General features: G+C 46.7%; 2 protein-coding genes across 4 annotated transcripts; both read left to right on the top strand.

Annotated features, from left to right (window-relative positions):
* The first annotated feature begins 63 nt into the window (after positions 1-63).
* Positions 64-8968, top strand: ALDH2 (aldehyde dehydrogenase 2 family member). 2 transcript variants are annotated; one of them, XM_034428857.2, is made up of 13 exons: positions 64-695; positions 1573-1677; positions 2701-2841; positions 2953-3032; positions 4343-4454; positions 4878-5006; positions 5165-5278; positions 5722-5824; positions 6299-6483; positions 6879-7043; positions 7243-7400; positions 7743-7857; positions 8563-8968. In XM_034428857.2, the coding sequence occupies exons 1-13, from the start codon at positions 567-569 to the stop codon at positions 8593-8595; spliced, it is 1569 nt and encodes a 522-aa protein (XP_034284748.1). In that variant the 5' UTR covers positions 64-566; the 3' UTR covers positions 8596-8968. The 2 variants fall into 2 exon arrangements, with proteins under 2 accessions (XP_034284748.1, XP_087736233.1); XM_087880107.1 differs by having other exon boundaries at positions 690-1411.
* Positions 8969-10256: 1288 nt separating this feature from the next.
* Positions 10257-19094, top strand: MAPKAPK5 (MAPK activated protein kinase 5). Of its 2 annotated transcripts, none has more exons than XM_060681722.2 (14): positions 10257-10705; positions 11225-11298; positions 11509-11584; positions 12882-12979; positions 13449-13557; positions 14498-14587; positions 14979-15074; positions 15177-15257; positions 15385-15572; positions 15887-16007; positions 16411-16541; positions 16768-16883; positions 17675-17779; positions 18725-19094. In XM_060681722.2, exons 1-14 carry the CDS (start codon positions 10670-10672, stop codon positions 18817-18819), a joined length of 1416 nt encoding a protein of 471 aa, XP_060537705.1. In that variant the 5' UTR covers positions 10257-10669; the 3' UTR covers positions 18820-19094. The 2 variants fall into 2 exon arrangements, with proteins under 2 accessions (XP_060537705.1, XP_060537704.1); XM_060681721.2 differs by having other exon boundaries at positions 10484-10705; positions 16768-16889.
* The last annotated feature ends 31 nt before the right edge of the window (positions 19095-19125 follow it).

Genomic DNA, 19125 nt, shown 5'->3' with positions numbered 1-19125 from the left:
AACGGGCAGAGGGAGGGACGCTTTGGTGAGGGGGAGCCACCCGTGATTGGGGAACAAAGACTGTTCTTGTTCTAGGCGGCTCAAGGTCCCTTTGACACGTGCAGGAGGCCCTCTACGCCAAGCCCTGGAGCCCAAAGCCAAACCCTCCCAAGGATCTGGCACCTGTTTTACTTGGGGGAACCAGATTTGGGGGTTGTTCAGCTTCCATCAAAGGAAACTTCCATGGAAGAAAGCCAAGAAAAGTCTCGATTGGGGATTTCGTGTCCAGGCGAGAAGCCCCCGAGAAACACATGCAACCACGGACCGGACCCTCCTCTCTGGAAATCTGCCTGCCATGGAAGGGGCTCTCCGAAGGCAGCAGCTCTGCCACGGGGGAGGGGGATTCACGGGCGTAACGTGTGAAGGGGGCTGAAGGCAATGCGGGGGCGGGGCGGCCGCCTGGCTCAGCTGCCATTGGCTGTCGGGAGGCGGAGGGCCGAGCCCGGGCCCCTCCCCGGCCGAGAATCGGGGTGAAAAGGCAGCGGCGGCGGTCGTCCCTCCCTCCCTCCCTCCCTCCGCCCGAGAAAATGCTGCGCCTGGCCCTGCGGAGCTCTGCCCGGCTGCGCCCCGGGGCGCTGCTCCGCCTCGCCTGCCAGCCCCTCTCCGGCGCCGCCGTCCCCGCGCCCAACCCGCAGCCCGACATCGCCTACAACAAGGTGAGGGGCGCCGGCCTGGCCTTCCTACAGGGGGCTCTGCGCCAGCACGTGCACAACTTCGGCCCCCCGACTCGCCGCCTCCCCCGCGGAGGGCAGGAGTGGGCGTGGGGGGCAGGAATGCGGGGCGGGGGCGGCTCGGAGGCTCCCTCGGAAAGGCGAAGTCGGCAGCGCTGGGGAGCCTGGCGGGTGGGCGGGAGGGAGGCCGCGGCTGCTTGGAGCCGAAGCTTCCTGATCGCGGGGGTCTCGCCCCGCCCGCCGCCCGCTTACCTGCCGACCAGGTGGGCCCAGGCGGGGAGGCCGCAAAACCATCCAGCGGGCCCGGCGCCCACCGAGTCGGGCGAGCAGAACCGATGCGGACGTCGCAAACGCGTCTGGAACCGACGTGGCGCCCTGCCTGAGCCTCTGGCAAAATAGGCGCTGGACAAGCCGCGCTCCGGCCGTCTCTGGACTGCGGAACTACCCGCCTCTTTACTGTGAAAGTCCGCTTCGCTCAGTTCATTGCTGCCATTAGTCATAACAGAAGCACCATTAGACTCTCCATTGCCAGATTAATTTTCCTAAATTTGCCCTGTGGGAGGAACTGGGAGTGAGTCAGAGTAGAGTATCTCACCTCGGAATTAGGATCTAGGCTCACTATGAAAAATATTTCTCAAGTTTTTCAATTATTGCAAGCAATGGCCAATGGTTATAGCTGGCCGAAAATCAGGCATTCACAGGTGTGGAGGTTTTGCATAATAGCCTTGCATTTATTGAGTGTGAAAGCAATAAAGTGTGTCCCATTTATTGTTTATTGCCCATTGTTCCAAAACAATCACCGAACATAAGGGATTAAGATTCCTCTCTCAACCTGACAGTTCTTTGTTCTTCTGAATTGCAGATTTTCATCAACAACGAATGGCAGGATGCGGTCAGCAAGAAAACCTTCCCCACCATCAACCCATCCACGGGGGAGGTCATCTGCCAGGTTGCGGAGGGTGACAAGGTACAATATATGGTACACAAAGCCCCAGTTCATCCGGTGCCAGCTGCAGATTTTATGTTTGAAAACTTAAGCAGGCGCCTAAATGGCCGTTTCCTCCCCTGGTTCAGAATTGGTTGTGATCCTGAGAAGCATCGCCTATCAAAAGCTGCAGTGAGGCCCTCAAGACAATAATTTCTAGATGGTTTTGAGTTCGCCCAAAGGCGGCCATCTGGTTTGTAAGGAAGCGTCCAGGCTGTGTCTGAAGATGTGTTGCGACATAAAGCGTGCCTGCTTTGCTCTTGCCAAAGGCTGTAAAGCAATCCATCCTCCGTTCGCTTTAGGCAGCTCGCCCAAAGCATTGTAAACATTCCTCAATCTAGCCAAGCAGGAGGCTTTACATGGCCACAGCTTGGCAGCCAGATCGGCCTCGTTTTAGTGTTTCGTAAGCTATGATAGGAGAAGCTGAGGCAGCAATTACTTCAATAGCCAACGGGAATGACACAGCAGAAATCGCACGGAATATCAGAAGCCATTGGCTGCAGGAGGCTTGGCGAGGGGGCAAGGAACAATTCCTTAGTGGAGATTAGAAATATGGAACTGTGGAAAGTGCAGCTGTTATTGTGCAGAAAGTAATTAATCAGGATGATATTTAAGTGTCTGTACTCCACCGGCCAGCTGTAATGTTGATTTGTGTATTCAGTCCTGGCAATATATAGTAGTGTTGCAAATGCAGACAAGCAATCGGCCAAAAGTGGCCCAGATTAAAGCATCTCTTCCATTTGATGATCAGAGGGTGTTGGGCAGCGTTTAATTAGACCAGGCGTTGCTGGCTGGGGAATTCTGGGAATTGAAGTCCACAAGTCTTAAAAGTTGTCAAGGTTGGAGACCCCTAGATTAGACAGTTCTGGGTCTGGTCTGCAGCTTTGGTGTCCTTTTTCGACCCTCTGACCTGCAAACAATGCAGATGTCCTCCTCACTGCCATTTTTCTCGCAACCTCACAAAGGACTGTTTGCTTATGCTAATCTCCTTTGGTTCCTTTCCAGGCCGATGTGGACAAGGCTGTGAAGGCAGCCAGAGATGCCTTCAAGTTTGGGTCTCCTTGGAGAAGGATGGATGCCTCCCAAAGGGGCAAATTACTGTACCGACTGGCTGACCTGATTGAAAGAGACCGGACTTATTTGGCCGTATGTATGGGGCGACTGGGGAGAGGAGTCGGTTTGGGCATGCTCTGCTCTCTTCTCAGAACCCTCCTGCAGAACCTGGTTTATCAATGCTGGCTTCATATTTCTTCCTAGGCTCTGGAAACATTGGACAATGGCAAGCCATACGCAATCTCCTACCTGGTAGACTTAGATATGGTTATCAAGAAACTCCGGTAAGAATTAATATAAATAGATTCTCAACTATTGCCAAGCACAACTTAGGATGGCTCTTTTGCAGTTGGAGAGTTGTTGTTTTGTTTTGTTTTTTGCAGGGAAAGTCAGCTTAGTGAAATACAAACATTTTGCTGTTATTTTCTGGCAGTTAATAATACAAGATTTTTTTCCCACTCAAGTAAACCTGAAATACAAACTGGAAGAAAGGAATCTTTCTTTCCTCTAGAACTGGAACCAAGAAACAAATCGCATGATTGGTTCAGCCAAGTGCAGAAATCCCTCAGCCTATTTAAAAATGAATTTCTGAAAGGATTAAAATAAAATTTGAAAGATTTCCTGAACTTCTGGTAGAGGGCAACTGTTCTCTTTCCATTTCAAAAGCTGAGCATAAAGAAACATTAAGCAGGGATGGATAGACTGTATCGACTAAGTATCAAATAATATTTACATATGGCAATATTGCAACACTTTTAGAATATTTGCTTGTATAATAACCACTTTGCAGGAAAAAAACTTCCTTATTTTTATACTTGGGTCTCCAGTAATCCAATAGTCATAGGGTGGTTAAAAGTAATCCAACAGAAATTTTCATACACCTTCATATAACTACTTCGATGTGTAATTTCCCCTTTCGTCAGCAGGTGTCACGGTCAGCTTAAATTTCAATATCACCACATTTCTAGCGTTCTCTTAGTTATAGAAGAATTACAAAAGCAGAATAAGTTTTGTAAATAAATGATTCCAGCATTTTAAAATGCCTTCCCAGTACCACACCTTCCCAACTTAAGAGTGCCATTTTCTGTATATTCAAAATTTCAAAGTTTATTATTTTCACTCCTGCACCCTTCACTTCTGGTCTGGTGGTTTCTCAGAATGCCTAAAGGCCACTTTGACAGATGATTCTGAGCAGATAATTCTAAATTGTTCCTTGGGGTTAAATTTAAAGTGAAAGAAAAATCCTCTCCCCCAGTTCCACTCACTGTTCACCTACTTCACTCCAGCATCAGTCTTAGATGTTCATCTGCTGTCCCAGCATTTTGGTGGCCATCTTTAGCTGCCTCTTCTTTTTGCCGTGGCTGAGAGGGAGAAGAAACCCTGGGGCCGGCAGGAGAGCTGTGACTCTCCTTGACCTCTCAGGGTGCCCCTCTTCGCTTGACCGCCCCTACAAGGCGGCTTTGGCTCCTCTTGGAGCCCATGAATATGGAGAAGTCAGCACAGGGAACACACAGACTCGTTTCCTGTGTCTCTATCACCATTACGTCAACCAGAAGCTCCGGAACACCTGTAATATTTTATGGCTTTGCTCCAGGTACTATGCAGGTTGGGCTGACAAATTGCATGGGAAAACCATTCCCCTGGACGGAGACTTTTTCACTTATACAAGACATGAGCCTGTGGGCGTTTGTGGACAGATCATTCCGGTAAGTCACAGCAGATCACAAGTCCTCTCTCGGCTATGAGAGTAGAAACGGGGAGATTTTAATGTGATCGTTGGACAGAATAGAAGTAAAGACGATGTGTGGTTAGTATTGTCCTTTTCTCTGACCTATATAAGTCTTGTTTAAGTAACCCAGATTTTTAAAAGGATCCTAAGCTAATGTTTGTTTTCTTAATACCTCTTCCCAAATATGTTGGCTTCCATTTCTGTTGCTCAATGCTATTATGTGATCGCCCATTGACCTCTGCATTCCTTTTGGGATTGTTGTCTAACAGATCTTCTGATTGTTGGGAAGAGAAGGGGAGCCCAATTCTTTGAAAAATGAATTAGGTAATCCAACACAATGTTATCGAGGAATGTAGCTGACTAAGATTTTTGAGTATCTACACATTTCTTTTTCTTGTAGTGGAACTTCCCATTGTTGATGCAGGCGTGGAAGCTTGGTCCCGCTCTGGCCACAGGGAACGTGGTGGTGATGAAACTGGCTGAACAAACTCCCTTGACTGGCTTGTATGTGGCCAGCCTGATCAAAGAGGTGAGAGAGGGGCTCCTGCACTCATCTGCTTTCCCCCCTTGAATTGTGGGGGACAAATTTCTAACTCTCACTGATGCCTCCACATTTTGTATTTGGTCAGGTGACCTACCAATGAATCTTTTCCATTTAGGAAATGATCTTCTCTCATGTCTTAACAGGCTGGATTCCCTCCAGGCGTGGTGAACATTATTCCTGGTTATGGACATACAGCTGGGGCTGCTATATCTTCTCACATGGAAGTGGACAAAGTTGCATTCACTGGTTCCACCTCGGTGAGGAACTAACATTTATAGCCTCTCGTTCTTTTTCAGCCTTTGGGACTGAAATTGATGTTAAATCAGAATACTAAGATTTTGCAGTGATTCTCACGGTGGGTTTTTGGTTGCCCAGATCCAGGAGTCATCCGTGGCCTCAAATAGGTACAGGAATGCTTGATCTGCCTTGATCCAATAGAGTGACCTTCAGTTTACATCCTTTGCTGCTACTTGGGGTTTTAGGAATTGCCCCCGGAACAAAATCACACTAACTGCAGGTTTCATGAATGATCTTGATTCCCTTAAACAGCCATTAGATGTCAGTCTTAAAAAGGGTAGAGGGATGTCTTGTTACATTGGGAAACACAAAACAAAGCCAATTGATTCCCTTCCTGGTCTTTTTGTCAAATATAGCTTGTTATACTGACCGATAGAAATGTCTTGATTCTTAAACTATACAGGTTGGGCACCTGATCCAGAAGGCTGCAGCAGACAGCAATATGAAGAGAGTGACTCTTGAGCTTGGTGGAAAGAGCCCAAACATCATCATGTCCGATGCTGAAAGTAAGACCTTCTTCTTCCTGGGAGCAGACAAGGGAATTGAGTTCCATCAGGAGGGGGATTAGCAGCTCCAGTCAGCCCAGCGATTTGGATAAGCTTGTCACTGAAATGCATTTTGTGTACCCCATCAATGAAAATGAACAATATCCCAATCCATTTACCCAGTTAGAAAGGGCAAAGGCATTTCAGGCCGGCCTTCTTCAGTCTTGAGCAACTTTCCTCAATTCTGGCTGTGTTGGACAGATGAGGAAAACAGGAGTTGTAACATGCTGGGATTTGAAACCAGCCCAGATAAAGGCTGGTTTGCTGAGGCAAGAAGTAAATTAGTATCTAATTTCCAGATGGAAGAGAAATTAAATCCACTTATTACGGTTACTACTCTCACTGCAGTAATTAAAGAGATCATTTGGAGGATTTTCTGTCTTGTTTCAAGTGGCCTCATTTGGACTCTTTCCATTCCTTTTTTTTTTTTTTTAGTGGACTGGGCTGTTGAGCAATCCCATTCTGCGTTGTTCTTCAATCAAGGCCAGTGCTGTTGCGCTGGATCTCGGACCTTTGTCCAAGAAGACATATATCATGAGTTTGTGGAGAGGAGCGTGGAGAGAGCCAAGTCCAGAATAGTTGGGAACCCATTTGACTTCCAAACCGAACAGGGGCCCCAGGTGGGAACAAAACAATTCATCTGCCACCCTCCGCTCTTTCGGGAGGTCCTTTAAAATATCATCTCGGATTATAGAAAAATGGAGCCATTATTCTAGAGAGGAAAAAATCCTCTCAAACACTCTACATTATACAAAACAATCTTAAAATCTTAAAACCTTTCTTAAAATCTAGTAAATAAAATGTATATGTCCTTGTGGGATAAAAAACAAAGTAAAAACTCACAAATAGAAATTATAATTATTTCTCCAGGGCTACTGGTTTTAATAACTGTCATTGTTTCAAACTTCAGCATATTAAATGCTTGGTGAATTTTTTTTCACACAAGCAAAGTTGTTTCTTTATGGTAACAGCATCTAGACTGAACTGATGTGCTGACCTTTTGTTGTCTCTTAAGGTGGATGAAACACAGTATAAGAAGATCCTTGGATACATTGACAGTGGAAAAAAGGAAGGAGCAAAATTACTTTGTGGTGGGAGTCCCGCAGCAGATAAGGGCTACTATATCCAGCCAACTATCTTTGGAGATGTGCAGGACAACATGAAAATAGCCAAAGAAGAAGTAAGAATCATACCATAGTACATTTCTAATTTTGCCATCGTGTTGTTATATTGATTCACATTATGTAACCATGCTGCTGAATTCCAGACCTCGCTTTCTAAAATGTACTCTTATATGTGAGGTTAGGCAGTAGTATAATATTGGATAGAATCCTATTATATAAATACGTTTTAATCTTGCAGATGTTTTTCTTTTACAGATTTTTGGGCCCGTTATGCAGATTTTGAAATTCAAAACCATTGAGGAAGTTATCCAGAGAGCAAATGAAACCAAATATGGGCTGGCAGCCGCTGTTTTCACAAAGGATATTGATAAAGCAAACTACATTTCTCAGGGCTTGCGAGCTGGAACTGTTTGGTAAGCCCTTAAATTTAAGAATGGAACTCAGAAGGAAAAAGCGGAGAACCAGTTGGGGGGCACTTGCTGTCCATGCTGCAGTCCCCAACCCATTGGAAGTATATAAAAAAATATTCTTTTGGTCATCCTTCTCTCCCCTCCCCCCCCAGCCTTTTAAATGAATGAAAACTGGAAGCTTGTATTCAAGAGTTCCCACATCACCAAGGAGTACTTGCCCTCAGATTATCAATGTATGCATTCAGTGTAGCTTTAAGTTTGCAGTTCTAATGTTAATTTATTAAATCTTTGTATAACAAAGGAAATGCAATCAAAAACATTTATAATGCAGAGTTTCTTTTGCAGGATCAATTGCTACAATGTGTTTGGGGCACAGGCTCCATTCGGAGGGTTCAAAGAATCTGGCCAAGGGCGTGAGGGAGGAGAATATGGCCTGAACCCATACATGGAAGTAAAAACAGTAAGTACTGTCACTACTCAATACTTCAAATTCCTTTGAACTGTCTTCAGATCAGGTTAGGTCAAATACAAGGAAGCATTTATTTTAACCTGGATCCTAATCGGTGCCCATTGGTGATTTAGAGAGCTCAGATAGAATGAGAAGCCAGCATCCTCCTATACTGCAACCCGAATAACAGAACGTCTTGTCTTGCTACTTAAATAATAGTATATTTATTTTCTTTTGAAAGTCCTGATTTTTGCTTTGCCTGAGGTTGGCAACTCTCAGTTAGCTCCATATGGTTTACTAGATAGATGTCAACAATCCTAACACAACATAATGGATAATATTTTTTGAACCGTAAGAAGTCTGAAACATTAAACCAAGCTTGTTGAGTTTATTTGCCCTTACAATAGGAGGTTGGGATAGACATTGGTTGATAAACAATGGTTATGACTACAATTGAGCCCAAAATTTCTGCTGCAAACAAAATAGTTAAGTGAATTTTGCCCCGTTTTACGGCTTTTCTTGCCACAGTTATTAAATGAATCATTATTGTTGTTAATAATACAGTTGTTACATGAATCTGTCTTCCCCAGTGACTTTGCTTGTCAGAAGGTCACAAAAGGCGATCACATGACCCTGATCCCCGAAGGTCGCTAAATGAACTGGTTTAAGACGGTAACTACCTGTAGATGAGATTTCATGTTTTCCTCTATTTGCTAGGTCACCATCAAAGTCCCACAAAAGAATTCTTGAAGAAGAAATACCTGAAGCTGTCCGCCTATGTCACCCAATGCTTGATAGAAAAACTTCATGAGGAATTGAAGAATTCTACACTAGGAAAGAAAATCTGGCTTCTCTAAGTGTTTCACAGAATGTACATGTAACCAATGATTAAGAAGTCTTTATTTCTCTGCTTAAACCGTCCTTGGCTCCTTTTTCCAAGACCAAACCTGTGTAATAATTAAGAGCAAGGAAAATCGAATATTCTTCACTCCAATGTAACCTGAAGAGAAAATCTACAGAAGCAGGCTACTTTTGAGTATTGAATGTTGTTAAGACACCTCTTCATATATTCTATTTTTTTTGTTTTTTACTTTTTCTAATACATAAAAGATTTTATGCTTAACGTGTCTTTGTACTGCATCGGTCCAGAGCCGTTTTGGATAGTGAGATGGGAGGCATATCAATTTAAGGAGTAAATAAACTTGCTTCACGAAGCGAGGGCTCCAGATGGCCAAGGACCAGGATTTGGGGAAGAATCTGGGGGTGAACGTGGATCCCTAAGTGCCCCATCTTTTTTGGCTGGTTGTGTAGCCGCAAAAGCTCAGATGAAATTCACAGGAGGACTCCTTAAATTGCAAATGTTTCCAACCTTTTAAGATACCTGGATTTTTGGCTCCCAGAATCCCCCCAGGCTGCTAAGAATCCTGGGATTGGGAAGGCCGCCAAGGCCCTAATTTACCTTAATTCGAGTTTTAATCCTTTGCTTCCTCCGATAGTGTTTATTAAAAAAAAAACCGGTTGCACAAGAGCAGGGATACAACACAACATATATAACAACTATATTATATTATATTTTAATTAATATTAATATGTCGTATTACATAACATAACCGGGAATCAAGGTTTTAAGGGCCGAAGAGTGAAATTCTCACCCACTCCTCAGAGTTGACGGGGGGATTTTTTTTAAAAAAAAAAGACCATAGAATTATAATATATAATTATAACAGTTATAAACATTCCAGATGTTCTCAGGGGAAATTAGGGCGGTGCTTTAGATACACTTCTCGGAGATATTTGACGGCTGTTCGGTTTTGGTGGTGGTTGGGGAGGGAGGAGATTAAGGAATTAATCCTACCTGAAAAACATTCTACCTGAAATTAAAGGCTCGCCTGTCAGTCGCGCCTCTCCCCAAAATGGCGGCCAGCCTCACAGCGGCTCCCCTTCATCCTGCCACGCTCGAGATCTCGCGAGACACGGAGGAAGGAGATCCGCCCCTCCCACCGCGATGGCGAAGGGGCGTGTCCGGAACGCAGCGAGGGTTTCCCCCGCCCTTCCTTTCCTCGGACGAGGCGAGGGCTGTCTCCTTCCCTCAGATAACCCCGTCCGTGACGTCATCCGGAGGCGCCGCCCCGGTGAAGAAAGACCCGGCGGCCCCGAGGGAGCCTTAACTGGAGAAAGAGAAGAAAAGAGGGAGGGGCCTCCGAGGCAGGGCGTCGCGCGTAAGCACGGGGCTGCCCCGGCCCCCCGCCTGACCGCTTTCTTCCCCGAGAGCCTCGGCAGCGGCCAAGCTCGCCTCGGGATCGACCCCGCGCGGCTCGCCCGTCAAGGAGGCGCGGAGACAAGGGGATCCGGGCAGGCGGCGGCTGCGGGGAGCGCGGCGGACGCGCCTCCTGAATCAGGCGGGGCTGTCCGGGGAGTGGGGGGGCCGAAGCGGTGGCCATGGCCGGCGGCTGCCCCGCGTCAGTCGAGCCCCGGCGGCCGGGCTGAGGCGGCTGCGGCCCTTTCCTCCCGCCGCCCGCGGCCTCGCTCTTCCCCGCCGCGAGAAGAGGGCTCCCGGGCCTCCGCTTCCCCGCCGTCCCGCTCCCTTCCCTCGGCTGCTGGGCGGGGATGAGGCGGCAGCCCGGCGGCGGCGCTGGTGGTGGCGGCAGCGGCGGTGGCGGCGGCAGCGGCGGAGGCGGCGAGGGGGGAGGCGGCAGCGGCGACGGTAGTGGAGGCAGCGGGGACAACGACGCCGACGACTCCGACTTGGAGGGGCGGCCCCCCGCCTAGCCCCCCCGAGCCCCCCGAGCCGGGCCTGAGGCGGCGGCGGCGGCGGAGGAGGAGGATGTCGGAGGAGCCCGAGGCGGAGAGGATGATCAAGGTAGGCGCCGCGCCAGAGGCCCTCTGAGCACGTGCAGAGTTCGCCCGCTCCACCCCCCCCCACTGAAGGGGTTCTATGGCTGCCTCCCCCCCCCCAGGAGGAACCCCGTGGCTCCCATCATCCCCTGCCTTGCCTCTCTTGAGTTGGACTACCGCTCCCATCATCCGCACTCTCCTGGCCTCTTAGGTGGAGTTGAAGTACGGCTCCCATCATCCCCAGGTAGCGCCCTGGCCTTGGACTACACTTCCCCTCATCCTCGGCTGGCACCTAGACCCCAATTCCTGTAAGGGATCGGACTGGGCCTCCAAATGATTTTGGGGTGTGTGTGTATAGGGTTGCTATTTTAATTTAACGGAGCTGGGGATGATGAGCCTTGTAATCCAGCAGCCCAGACCGTGATCCACAGAACTCCCATGTTGCTGTCAGCCTCTCGGTTTTATTTTTAAGGACTACAGGTGGGACTTCTTACCTGGGACCATCGGCCTTTCACCTTTTTCCTCTCCTTTGCAAAACAAACAGGAAACCTCTATTTTGGAAGACTACCACATTAACTGGACTCAGAAGCTGGGAGCTGGAATCAGCGGCCCAGTAAGGTAAAAAGATCTTTTATTTATTGCTTCGGGATTTAAACTCGGGCGAGAGCTGTGAAATATCGGATTCTTGAATTAAGCTGTGAATAGAAATCAAAGGTTGGACTGGAACACTCTTTCCTTGATGTTCGTTATCAGACAATAAATGCAGTCATAAGTCAAAGTCTTCCACAGACTCCCATTAACTAAATGTTTTTACTGCTGCCTGCACAGAGTCTGCATCAAAAAATCGTCTCAAGAACGGTTTGCACTGAAAATCCTTCTTGATCGCCCAAAAGCGAGAAATGAGGTACAGTACTTTATGTATGGAAACGTTTTGGAACTTTGACTGGCTGGGGAATTCTGGGAGCTGAAGTCCACAGGTCTTAAAGTTGCAAGATTGGACACCCCTGACCTTAGACAAAGGGATTGATCATTTTAAACCAATGAAACCTAATATTCCAAATACTAAAATACTGTTGCAAAGCATAAAAGAAACCAGTGATTGTCTGACAATAACCCCATAGCACAACGCCTTGTAATGAATCCTGGCATTGTCCTTAGTTATTAAATTGGATCTGAAAAGACCTAAATACATGCAGGAAGAATTTGCTTAGAAAAGCCTCACTGTAAAATTGAGCCCAGAAAGATGCTGATAGCTTGGCTTTTATTTATTCATTGAAGATATTGATACAACACCAAGCGGCTTGTGATCCTGCTTGGACAAAATTATTAATTTCCTGTCAAGAAATTGCTTCCTTGAGCCTGGTCATCTTCCAGTCCAAAGCAGGCACTTTCAGTCAATGCCAGAAGCCTCCTGAGATTCCCCTTAAGGCCAGCGGGATGGGACAGAGTGAACCTAAGAACCAAGTTCGAATCTGTTTGGGGGTTTATTTTGATGATGCCATCCAGAATAGCTCTTTTTTTTTTTTTTTGCATTATTAGAAACTCCATTTTGCCTCATTGGCCTTCAGTGTAGTGGAGCTGGAAATATCTGGCCTTCTCCAGTTCTGCTGAATCTGGCTTGTCAAAAGGGTAGAGGAGAGGCTCCTGGCAAACCGGTTAGTTTCCTGCCCAGAGCACTCAGTCAACTCCAGTCCACTTTCCTGGGGGTGGTGCTTGGTGTTGACCTTTTAAATCTCTCTGTGCTCTCCCCTGCAGCCAAGGCCTCTTCCTTTGAATTTCTCCTCCCATTGCGACTTTGTTCCTCGCTTGACCTTTTGTCCAATTCTACCCTAGGCCGTGAGTTTTAAACTCCGGGTTTTGCTTCACCACCCAATTAAAAAAAACAACCACAAGATCTCAGATCTCACAGTGTTAGAAGCCAGTTAGCGTTCAACCACATGAACATCTAGGAAGATTGAATTCCTTTCTGGCTCAGAAAGCGCACTTGGTTGCCACATATCTGAAATGGTGTCTTTTTTCAGGCAGTTAGTCCAGGGGAAAAATCCCAAGCTGACCTTAATTCTCTTGTCCTTTGCTTCTTATGAATAGCTATCTAGAAAGGCTTTTGATTTCCGTCATATAAGAGTAAGAGACAGGAGCATTTTGAGGGCCGAGACCAGAGGCCACAGGGTTTCAGTGGGTTTTCTCCCGTTTTGCACCAGGTCCGACTTCACATGATGTGTGCGGCACACACCAACATCGTCCAGATTATTGAAGTCTACGCGAACAGTGTACAGTTCCCCCATGAGTCCAGTCCAAGGTAAGATGGCACAGGTTCCTTCTGGTGCCACAACATGATCACAAAATAGAACTTCTGTTTTGTGTGTAAGGCACATCTCCCCCCCCCCCATCTCAAAAAGGTTACTGCCTGGAAGGGAAACTGAGAGGGGAGACACAGAAATAAACATGGGGTTGACCTGTGGTTTGCATGCTTGACCACAGAGTATGACACGCCAATTTTTTATTTTTTTTTTGCCAGAGGGGGAGAATGGTGGCTTTGTTTTTTTGGAAATGGTATTGTTTCAGTGGCATATTTGTGGCCCTTACTTTTAAATTGCAAATCCATTGCATTGCTTTTTCTTTAAACTGCCCTGAGCAGTAGTTTCTGTAGAATATTTTCCTGGGTCTTGTTTCATTACAAGAATGGGGCTATGGGGCAGAGATTTTTCTGAATGTCTTGATTTTTTTTTTTTAACCCATGTAACAAATGGGAATCCTTTGAAAACCAGGTCTCGACTGCTAATTGTTATGGAGATGATGGAAGGGGGTGAGCTGTTTCACAGAATCAGCCAACATCGGCACTTTACTGAGAAACAAGCAAGCGAAGTAACAAAGCAGGCAAGTTTTAACCCTCCCACAAAACCTCCCTATTCTGCCCTGGTAGAAGCAAACAATATGGAAGAAAAGAACTGTAAAAAAAAAAAAAAAAGATTTGCAACAGATGGATTGGGAAGAGGCAAGCATTAAAATTAAAAAAGAAAGCAATGTTTGGCCTCTTAAAAGATTACCTGCTTTGTTATAATCTCAACATTTGTTTCCCAGGTTTTGACGGCTGAGGGGGTGCCCTCTTTTCTAATATAAAAGTGTGGGTGGGGGGGATACTTGAGGGTGCTGCCATGCTGGCTCAGGAGGGATTGACTGAATTGCCCAGGAAAACCACATTTGTTCAGCTGTACAAACTCTTCGCCCTCAAGAATGAAAAAGGAAAGGCGCCTGGGCTGAGATTGTGGGGTGTCTGTTGCTTTGTTCTCTACACGTCCGTCTTTCCTACCCTGGAGCTGCGTTTGGACACATTCCACAGTTTACAGGCGTCATCGCTCAGCTCCTCGGAGGATCACGTGGCTTCTGGGTGGTTAGCTTAGCCCAAGGCTTGGAGCCGTCAAGCACAACCAGTTCCCTCCATGTAAAAAAGCCAACTTTTTTTCTGTGGGTTTCTTCCCCACTGCCAGGATTGCTAAAACTCGCCGGCTTAAAATCCCAGCCGAGACTTGCCAAGAGCAAAAGGGGTCATTTCCCTCTGGGTGACTTTTAGTTGAACTTTGCACAGTTTAAGCTCACTTCCTACCTTCTCTGCCGCAATGAAATCAAGAGCTGTGGTAGAGCCAGAAAGGAAGGAAAGATCCCGAGCAGGCTAATCACGGGTTGGATTTGGAATGAGCCAGACCTTGTAGAAGCAGCTGGCCTTGAGGGGCGGCCCATCAGCGTCTCGGGAGGGCTTCTGTGACCATCTTCTGATCCCACATGCTTTTTTTCCCCTTTCCTTCTCTTTTCTTTCCAGATTGCTTTGGCTTTGCAGCACTGTCATTCTTTAAACATTGCCCATCGAGACCTTAAACCTGAGAACCTTCTTTTCAAAGATAATTCTTTGGTAAGGTGGATGTTGATTGGCCTGGATGCTGGGTTTTGTTTTGTTTTTTTACTATTCGATCAGTGTGAGCAATGTAGTCTTTCCTTTCCTTTCTGGTTTTCTCCCAGCTGTTGGCCTGCAGGAGAGGCGAGCTTCCTCCCTCCAGCCCATTGGAGGCAGTTTTTTCTAACTCCTCCTCTTTCCTTACTTGGCGCTTCATGCCAGGATCCCTTCCTTTGGTCCTGTGCCATTCATCCCCACCCCCACCCTCCGACCTCCCCCTGTTTTGATTCTCTTGGCTCTGGTATCTCTTTCCCTTCCTTCAGCAGCCCCAGAAACATTTCTGAGAGGGTGTCTGCTCCGTGTTCTGACGCTGACACGTTTCACCTAAGCGGCTTGTTGCTTGCTCTAGGATGCTCCCGTGAAGCTCTGCGACTTTGGGTTTGCCAAGATCGACCAAGGTGACTTGATGACACCACAGTTCACCCCTTATTACGTAGCACCTCAGGTAAGGGCCTTCTTCCTGGGGCTCGCCAGCATCTCTTCACGGATCAGGAGCCCCTGTGCCATGAGATCTAAGGTCGCTGGCTGTTTCCTCTTTGCCAAACAGGTCCTGGAGGCACAAAGACGGCATCAGAAAGAAAAGTGTGGTATTATCCCTACCTCACCAACCCCGTACACTTATAACAAGGTAGACTTCCGGCATCCCAGGATGATTGGCCTCGGTTATGCAGGGTAGACTTTTCCCCTGGGTGGGAAACGGAGTCCATCAGATATCAACATTTCTGTGGGGTTTTTTTTCCCCCTCTTCCTATCAGAGCTGTGACTTATGGTCCCTGGGTGTCATCATTTACGTGATGCTGTGTGGGTATCCACCGTTCTACTCAAAGCATCACAGCCGGACAATTCCGAAGGACATGAGAAAAAAGATCATGACGGGAAGCTTTGAGTTCCCGGAGGAAGAGTGGAGCCAGATCTCAGAAATGGCAAAAGACATTGTGCGCAAGTACGTTCTGAGAGCTTTGGCCTCCTCTTGTCCAGCTCCGTCTTCTTCTGCAAGCCAATGTTGGGCCAATGGCCAGCAGGGATTTAGGCCTCCCTTTGCTGGTTTTAGAAGCGTCCACCAAATGGTTTCAGTCAATGAAAAGTATCTGAGTGTCCAACCTTGGCAGCTTTAAGGCCTGTGGATTTCAAGTTCCAGCATGACTGACTGGGGAATTCTGGGAGTTGAAGTCCACAGGTCTTAAAAGTGGCCAGGGTTAGACACCCCTGCCTTAAAGGGTCAACTGAGCGATGGGTCCGTTTCTTAAAAACCCTTAGGCTGCTGAAGGTGAAGCCAGAAGAGAGACTGACGACGGAAGGCGTTCTGGATCACCCTTGGCTCAACTCGACCGAGGCACTGGATAACATACTGCCTTCTGCCCAACTGATGATGGACAAGGTTCTTAATGGCTTATTTGTAAAAAAAAATGGTTTATTTAGCACGCAGGGGAGTCAGGCGGTCTGAGCTTTCCTTCATGGTGGGGGTCTAGAAGTTCCAGCAAGGAAGCCGTTCCCTCCTCAGACCTCAGGTGATGCTTTTTTAAGTAGAGGCCTCAGGAGTGGGAACCTTTGGAGTGAGGGAGTTGCAGTCAGAGAATGTTACTCCCATCCTCTGACTTTCCAGTTGAGGTTCTGAAACGGATTTTTCTTTGGGGATCTACTCTTCCCCAGGTGTTCTTGGCCCCTGTGGGGGTCCCTGTCTTGTGCTCAAGCCTGTCCTTCCACCTGCTGCTCTTAAGGAATCGCGGATTGGAAACCTGAATGATTATCCTAATAATTAGGATTCTCTCCAATCCTAACAGGCCATGGTTGCTGGGATCCAGCAGGCACACGCAGAGCAACTGGCAAATATGAGAATACAGGATCTCAAAGTAAGCCTCAAACCCCTCCACTCGGTCAACAACCCGATTCTGCGCAAAAGGAAACTGCTGGGGTGAGTGTTTGAGAAGCTGCTTCTGACAGTAGGAGGGAAGAATGAAAAATAAAGGCGGGTGGAGAAAATATTTAGCCAGGCTAGGACATGCCCCAACCCTTCCCTGCTTCTTTTTTTAGCACAAGCTAATGTTCAGAAGACTAACTGGGAGGAGGAGGAGGAGGTGTCCCTGAATCTGCTGTGTTACTTGCTCTAGCACAATTCACGTTTCTCTCTCTCCTTGCAGAACAAAACCAAAGGAAAGCGTGTACATCCACGATCCTGAGAACAGCAGCAAGGACTCCAACGTGGCTCTGGAGAAGCTACGGGATGTGATTGCTCAGTGCATCCTGCCACAGGCTGGTAAAGGTGGCAGATCCTAAGACTAGATGCTTTTGGGGCATGGTGGGTGGGGAGATGCTGCAGCTGCAGTGCTTCTCAAGCCAGCAAAAGAGCCCTGGAAATCAAAGCTCCTACGTTTGGTCTTGATTAACAGACCAAAATGCCCTACTCTCTTGTTTTTTTTTTACTTAAAATAATGAACTGCTGCTTTTTGTTCCTGCTAGATTTTGAGGTGGGTCAGGGAAAGGTATGATATTTTGCAAGCAACCTGAGTAACAGCCAAATTTTTTTTTAAAAAAATGTCCAGTTTGAAGTTTAGTGCCCAGTTCACTGGTTCAGAGAAGAATTTTAAGGTGCCTGGGAGGAAAACCATTTCTAGATATGGAAGCACAATATTACAGGATCCAGGCAGAGCCCTGAGAGAGAGAGGATGGCAGCCCCCATTGAAAACAACCAACTCTTTCTCTTGATTGGATGGGACTTTTAAGTCATGGATTCTTCCTTTTCCAACATCCTTTCTCTTCCGTCCCTTATCCTGCCCTCTTCTGACCACTTACTGTTGTTCACTTTGTCTTCCTGCTCTCCATTGGAAAGAGTGGTGGGAAAATAATTGCATAACTCCAAATACCTTGTCTTTAATCCAAATACCTTGTCTTCCTTCAGCATTGATTTTGACAGCCGTTTCTATTGGATCCCACAGACTAAAGTTCAACTTTTAATTATTTTGAGATAACTCCAGGTTGTCAATAAAGAAGTCTTAGAATGCTCAGGAGAGTTTTTTCCCCCCTTTTTTCCCCCCTGTTCTGGACCAGGAGAAAATGAAGATGAGAAGCTGAATGAAGTTATGCAGGAAGCTTGGAAGTATAACCGGGAATGTAAATTACTCAGAGACACCCTGCAGACTTTTAGCTGGAATGGTGAGTATCACAAACCTGTTCAGATCGAAGACATCACAAAAACAAGAATTAAGTCTCTCATCTCCCCTTATCCTGAAAAGGGATATGAAAACTGACAGTAATTAAGAGTGTTTTTTTTAAGGAAATCTAGTTTAGTTGTAATTGTTAAAGTATTCTAGAATTGCCCAGGTATTGGTATTTCAGAGCAGCTATAGAATAGAATAGAATAGAATAGAATAGAATAGAATAGAATAGAATAGAATAGAATAGAATAGAATAGAATAGAATAGAATAATTTACTGGCCAAGTGTGATTGGACACACAAGGAATTTGTCTTTGATGCATATGCTCTCAGTGTACATAAGATTTAGATCTGTAACCTGGAGCAAACGCCTCCTGTTAGTCTGATCTCTTTCTAAAGCTCTGCCAGCTTTTATTGTAGATTCTGAAAGGTCCCTGTTCTGACCCAGCTCCCCAAATACGACAAACCCTCTGAAGTGAACTCAAAAGATTCCTTTATTAGGAGCGCCAGCAGCCCCGGCAAAAAGTTTCTCTCTCAACGCAGGCTAACAAGTTCATCCGGCAGAGGAGATGAATAGTTGTCCCCACACCTATTCATCTTTGCCTCCTGCCTTTTATCCCCAGAGCTAGGTTGGGGCCTCGTTAGCAGCAGTGGCTCTTCCATCCCAAGGATCAGCCCATAGATTTCCACTGCTCTCCTCTCCTCTGCCTTCTGCACATCCACGCGTCAGGCACTGGGCCCAGCTGTTCCTCCTCTTCCTCATCAGCCACCTCCAGACCTAGATCCTTTCCCTCCAGAGCTCTGTTTGGGATCACCATGTCTCTTTCCTGCCTTCATTCTTGTCCTGATCTAGAAATGAGTTCGACAGGCTCTTTTTTCCTGAGCGTTTCTGTTTTTCACTTGCTTGCTGGCCATTAACCCGAGTTCACCTCTTCCATTTTCAGGTAGAGGATTCACAGACAAAGTGGACCGGCTAAAACTGGCAGAAATAGTGAAGCAAGTCATTGAAGAGCAGACAACCGTTCACGAGTCGCAGTAGTTGGAGCTGCTTGTTCTTATCAAATCACACATATTCTCACCCGTTTTTTGTTTTTTTTTTAAAGACCATTTTGTGAATTATCTGTTCAAGCAGCCTTGCCCAACCGGGCGCCTTCCCAGATGTTCTGGTTTGGGATGATAAGGGGGGAAAGCACCCAGCTGGGCAAGGCTGCTGTAAACTGTAAAAAGTATTTTTATGTAAATTAATAAGTCATAATTATTTCATTAAATTTCCACGCAGCTTGAGAAATGCTGTATAGATGTAGATAATGAGAATCATTGGTACTGTAATATTTTTTTAAGAAAC

This window comes from Pantherophis guttatus, chromosome 17 (assembly GCF_059756535.1).
Source record: "Pantherophis guttatus breed Tessera chromosome 17, ASM5975653v1, whole genome shotgun sequence".
NCBI lineage: Eukaryota > Metazoa > Chordata > Lepidosauria > Squamata > Colubridae > Pantherophis > Pantherophis guttatus.
Note: the sequence above shows the minus strand (reverse complement) of the source record. Positions and strands in the feature narration are given on the sequence as shown.